The sequence below is a fragment of the Desmodus rotundus genome, chromosome 1 (genome assembly GCF_022682495.2).
Source record: "Desmodus rotundus isolate HL8 chromosome 1, HLdesRot8A.1, whole genome shotgun sequence".
Lineage (NCBI taxonomy): Eukaryota > Metazoa > Chordata > Mammalia > Chiroptera > Phyllostomidae > Desmodus > Desmodus rotundus.
In genome coordinates, this window is record NC_071387.1 from 67,679,630 (window position 1) to 67,685,740 (window position 6,111).

Genomic DNA, 6,111 nt, shown 5'->3' on the forward strand with positions numbered 1-6,111 from the left:
TAACACCCCATTGACTTCAATGGATAGATAATCCAGGCAGAAAATCATCAAGGAGACAGCGGCCTTAAACAACACACTAGATCAAAAGGATTTAAATGATATAATCAGAACATTTCACCCCAAAGCAGTAGAATATGCACACTTTTCAAGTGCACATGGAACATTTTCTAGGATAGACCACAAGTTTGGACACAAAAGAAGTCTCAATAAATGTAAGAAGACTGAAATCATATTAAGCACGTTCTCTGACCACAATGCCATGAAACTAGAAATCAATCACAAGAAGAACACTGAAAGACATGCAAAGACTTAGAACATAAATAACGTGTTATTTAATGATGAATGAGTCAACAATAAGATCAAGGAAGAAATCAAAAGATATCTTGAAACAAATCCAAATGAGGACACAAAAATCCAAAACCTGCGGGACACTGGGAAAGCAGTCCTAAGAGGGAAATTCAGAACATTACAGGCCTATCTCAAAGAACAAGAAGAAGCTCAAATAAACAATCTAACTATACCCATAAAGCAACTTGAAAAAGAACAATAAACAAAGCCCAAAGTGAGTGGAAGGAAGGAAATATTGAATATCAGAGGTGAAATAAACAGCATAGTCTAAGAAATGATTAAAAAAAGATCAATGAATCCAACAGCCGCTTCTTTGAAAAGATAAACAAGACAGAAAAACCTTTAATCAGGCTCCTCAAGAAAAAAGGGAAAGAACCAATACATAAAATCAGAAATGAAAGAGGAGAAATAACAACCGACACCAAAGAAATACAAAGGATTGTGAGAAAACATTATGAACAGCTATATGTCAACAAATTGGACCAGCTGGATGAAATGAACAAATCCTCAGAAACATACAATTTTCATGAACAGACATCAGCAAGAATCAAAGAATCTGAATAGACAGGTTATACTTACTGAATGAAATTGAAGCAGTAATCAAAAACCTCCCGACAAACAAAAACTCCAGAACAGGTAGCTTCGCAGGTGACTTTTACAAAACATTACTAGAAGAAAATACCTCTCCTTCTCAAACTATTTCATGAAATTCAAGAGGAGAGAAGGATCCCATGTTAATTTTCTGAGGCCAGCATTATCCTAATTGCAAAACCAGATAAAGACACTACAAAGAAATAAAACTATAGACCAATATCCCTGATGAACATAGAGGCTAAAATCCTCAACAAAATATTATCAAGCCAAATACAGCAACGCATCATAAAAGATCATACACCATGATCAAGTAGGATTTATGCAAGGAATGCAAGGTTGGTACAACAATAGCAAATCAAAAATCTCATACACCACATAAACAAAATGAAGAATAAAAATCACAAGATCATATCAATAGATGAAGAAAAAGCATTTGATAAAACCTAGCACCCATTTATGATAAAACATTTCAGCCAAGTGGGAAGAGTGGGAACATACCTAAACAAAATAAAGGCCAACTATGAGAAACCCACTACCACGATCATACTCAATGGGCAATAACTGCAAGCATTCCATTTAAGATTGAGAACAAAACAGGGATGTTCCTTTTCATCACACATATTCAGGATAGTACTGGAAATCCTAGCCACAGCAACCAGACAAGAAGAAGAAATAAAAGCATCCAAATTGGAAAGGAATTAGTAAAACTCTTTTTATTTGCAGATGACATGTTATTATACAAAGAGAACCCCAAAGATTACTCCAAGAAACTACTAGAACTACTAAATGAATTCAGCAGACTAACAGTATACAAAATTAATATGTAGAAATCAGTTGTGTTTTTATATGCCAACAGCAAAGTTACAGAAAGGGAAATGAGAAGCAATCTCATTCACACTTGCTTCAAAATTAATGAAATAATTAGTAATAACCTAATCAAGGATGTAGAAGACTTGTACTCAGAAAATTATGAGGAACTGAAGAAAGAATTTGAAGAAGATACAAAAGAGTGGAAGCACATACCATGTTTGTGGATAGGAAGGTTTAACATCATTAAAATGCCCACACTACCCAAAGCAATCGATAGAATCAATGCAATTCCTATCATGGTCCTACTTTCCAACCACAACCTTTGGGCAGCTCATATATGTGTGTGGCATGTAATATACATATATGCATGTAAGATATCTGGTATTCTTGATGTGTAGGTACGGGCATGTTCAAAGACTGTAGGTGGAAAGTGGTAAAGGCCATTAAAGGGTGGAGGAATATTTATACTTTGTACTTCAGTTTTATCTCAAAATATTAGATGGGTTTCCCATTATTCCTTAGAAAAATAGGCCTGGACCCCATCACATCTAAGCTCTTGGGAGGAAAAAAATCTACCAACTATGTTTCTTAATTCCCAGAACACATTTAGAAGTATAATACACAGAAATTGCAAGTATCTTCAGCAAATTGCACAAGGAATATTCATTCACTGAATGTACTATGAAACTAATACCCAGGAAACACAGCAAACAAATAAAAATGGTTTTCCCAGGACCTAAAAGGCTCCCTAGTGTTGCCTTCTAGTTACTCCCTCAACCAGCTCTCCTGCCTCCTCTCTGCAGATAGCCCCTCTATCTCGACTACTTTTCCCAGCCACACTTTTATGCCTTTTGTGTGTATTTACCCATTAGTCCTGACAAAACTCCTATGAAACCATGGTACTATTGTCGTTATATTAAAGACAGTGAAACACAGGAGATTAAGAGTTTATGTTATTTGTCAAGCTCCCACTGCTCTTAACTAGAGTTAGAATCAGCCCATAGCCCTGGCTGCAGAATCATATTCTTTATCCAAGAACCAATGCTGTGAAAACATGACAAGCTGAACAGACAGTCCAACTAAACACCATTAGGGGTGTTGTAGAATAACCACTGACCTCCACATAGCAGTTTCCAGATAGATTCACAGGTCTTAAACACCTTATTGTCTAAGTTGTATCTCAAAAGACAATGTAGAGGCCCAAGGCTCAGAGGAGACACCTGCCCAAAGTCCCGAGAAATTGAGGAACACAGTCAGATTTGGGCACAAAATAGACTAGGTGTCATTCCTTTTCACTCCTCTTAATAAGAGCAAGATCCTTTTATTTCAGATCCTTGTGGTGGTTAAGTTTATGTGTGAATTTGACTGGACCATGAGGTGCCCAGATACTTGTAGAGATTGTTCTGAGTGTGTCTGTGAGGGTGTTTGGGGGTGAGATTGACACTGAAGTGATGGGCCAGGTAAAGCGTGTTTGCCTCCCTGATGTACAAGCCCTGATCTAACCAGTTTTCAGGCCTGAATAGAAAAAAAAGGCTGACCTTCGATTAACAAAATGAGAAAATACAATTTAGCTGAATTTAATGCAACAAAATTTGTAGCAAAGGAAAGGATCAAGGGCACAGTAGAATGAAGAAAGGACGGAAGCTGATTGCTCTGGCAGGGTCTTAAAGGAAAGTAATTCTTGTCCAGTGGCCAACCTCCAGCTCAGCAAAACCAGCCACAGGACCATTCTTTTATTTTTTCCTGCCAGACGTCATCAGTTTGTAAATCCTGAGGTGGAATCACACTCACCCACTAACAAAGGACTCACTTTAAATAAGATCACCCAACTGGAATTCTACCTGGCAAAATAATGGATGTTATCTCTTCTCAATGTGCATTTCATGTGATTAATGAAACCATTCAGGAACTTGATATTTACCTCAATATCAGTAATACTCGGGATGACACAGCTGGAAAATTATCACCATCTTAAAAATAAGAATATGCATTATTGAGCACCTACTGTGGTCTGGGTCCGATACTGAACATGTTAATTACTCCTGCAACCCATCCCCCTGAACACTCCTGTGAGTACAGCACCCTAAAAACAGGAGTTTGTCAAGCACTTTCATGCGTCAGTCTCGTTCTACTGGCTTTAGCACACCTGAATTAACAAAGTAGACAGATAGAGTTCCTTTCACTATCCCCATTTTATGATGAGGAAAACACAGACACAGGTTGATACATTTTTCAAGACAATAGTAACATTTTAGAAGCTAGGCCTTCTGACACCAGACTCTGAGCTCTTAACGTTCTAGCAATTTCACTGTTCACAAGAACCAAAGAGGCTACTGAGAGTCCGGACATCCTTGTTCCAGGGCAGCTTTTGTGATGGTTAATTTCATGTATCAACTTGGCTGAATCACCAGCTAGCCAGGCTGAACCTTGCCTTAAAACGTAGCTGGAGGTTGACTAAACAAACAGACATTTTAGCCAACCCAGTACATAGTGCATCTTCCCCAGCTCCCCGTACAGATGGGGTCATGATATTCGAGAGGTGCTAGGCAATCAAGAAAGGTATATGAAAGTCCAGAACTGCCAAGCTTTTCCTCTTTTGCTGAACTTGTCCACCTAGAAGAGGTAGTAAGAAGGAGAAAGATAAAAGACAAAAATGTATAACATATTACACACAATTTATGGAAAAGCAAACTAATGCATTGGCTAGGTCACCTGAGGCAATGATTCAAAAAAATCCTCTCACATTGATATCTCTGCCTGTTGTCTGAGAAATCCACACAACACACACAGTAAACTGAATTGAGCTGATTCCTCTTATGTCAGCACCTGTTTCATCATTGTAACAATGGCCTTCACTCAGGGCCCAAAATATGCATCAGGACACTCAGAGAAAGAGGCCTGACTCCAACAGTTTTGAAGAACAAAGAGCTTCCACTGAACGTTTGCTCTGTCCCTGTGGCTTTTCACCCTGAATGAAACCATGAAGCTGAAACCACAAGAGAACCGCATCACCTGTGGGTGTGGGCAGTAGGTGGGGGGGAGTGAAGGGATAGTAAGCGGGAGTGAGAGCAAGCAGTAGAGCGGGACTGGGGAGAGGGTGGGAGGAAGGGTACCAGGTGCCAGGGTGAGCCAATAAACACCGTGTATCTCTCCCACTGCAGTCTAGACGACTCCTCTCAGACATTTCTACCCACCGCTCCCTGTGGGCTGAATATCAATCAGTTACAGCTCACACGTAAGTACTGCTCGCACTCCACCTATTCCAGGACTCTTCTCAGGTTCATGGATTTCCTCGTTTTCATAGGCATTTTATGGCACAGGTATTATTCTGAGATAGACTTATATAGGGAAGGAAGTAAAGATTTCAGTTTTCAGAGTAAAAGAACCCAAGAAGTTTTCTTTGATGAGAATGTAATTATAAAAGCAACATGCAAACTTAATAACATAAGAAAATAAACATGTTTTGTAGATTTTAATACAAGATAAGGGCAAATATTTGTTGTATAAGTACTTAATTATGATAACATAAAAGAATAAATAGTAATAAATATACAGACAAGCAATAAATAAATGACATCAAGGCCATCACCTCTTAAGGACTGATGTCCTAGGAGCTGAATTTTGTAACACAATCTTGCCTAACACTCCAACTAAAGATGTGCTCAGTTAACATCATTAAATTCTGTGACTAAAGCAGAAAGAAGAGCCTTTTCCCATGACCTCAGTCCTGTGTGCAGGGGCGATCCAGCACACTCGTCAGTGACACCGGGATCAAGGTGACCGCTGGTCTCTGTCTATGTTACTTAACCTTTCTTGCAAGGTTATTATTGAAGACAAGGATCTCATGATTTCCACTCGGACAGCCTCCCAGGCACAGTCACTGTATTGCTTCTCTTTCAAGTAGAAACAAATGCCCTCGAAGTACCTCCTCACAGGCAGAGTAGGTCCATGGGAAGGCGGGGCAGTTCCTTCCTCTCCCATGTCCCTCACCAAACAGGCCTCCAGGTCTTCCAGCTGCCGGTAGAGTCCCATGCGCACTTGGTTCAGGAGGGTGGTGTTCCAGGCAGCAGAGGTGTTCTCTGTGAGCAAGAGGTCCGAGATGTGCTGGAGCATCCCGTGGAGGACAGAGATGGCCTGGACCTTCTGGACCTGGCTGCCTTTTACCACTGCCCGGGGGAATCTGAAGTCTTTTGTGTCGTTCAGACAGGTTGAATTGGAGATTCTCCGCATTTGCCTCATAAGCACCAAGTTGTCCTTGCTGAGCTGGATGTGGTTCTGGGGTAGGTCACAGCCTAGAGATCCACTGGGGCCACAGCTGACCACCACCAGGACCAGCAGTAGAGACAGTGGGAGGGCCAT

At 40.2% G+C, this 6,111-nt stretch overlaps 1 protein-coding gene across 1 annotated transcript; it reads right to left on the bottom strand.

Annotated features, from left to right (window-relative positions):
• Window positions 1-5,523: 5,523 nt before the first annotated feature.
• LOC112302887 (interferon omega-1-like) lies at window positions 5,524-6,111 on the bottom strand. The gene has a single exon (XM_024558402.2). The coding sequence runs from the start codon at window positions 6,109-6,111 to the stop codon at window positions 5,524-5,526; it is 588 nt and encodes a 195-aa protein (XP_024414170.2).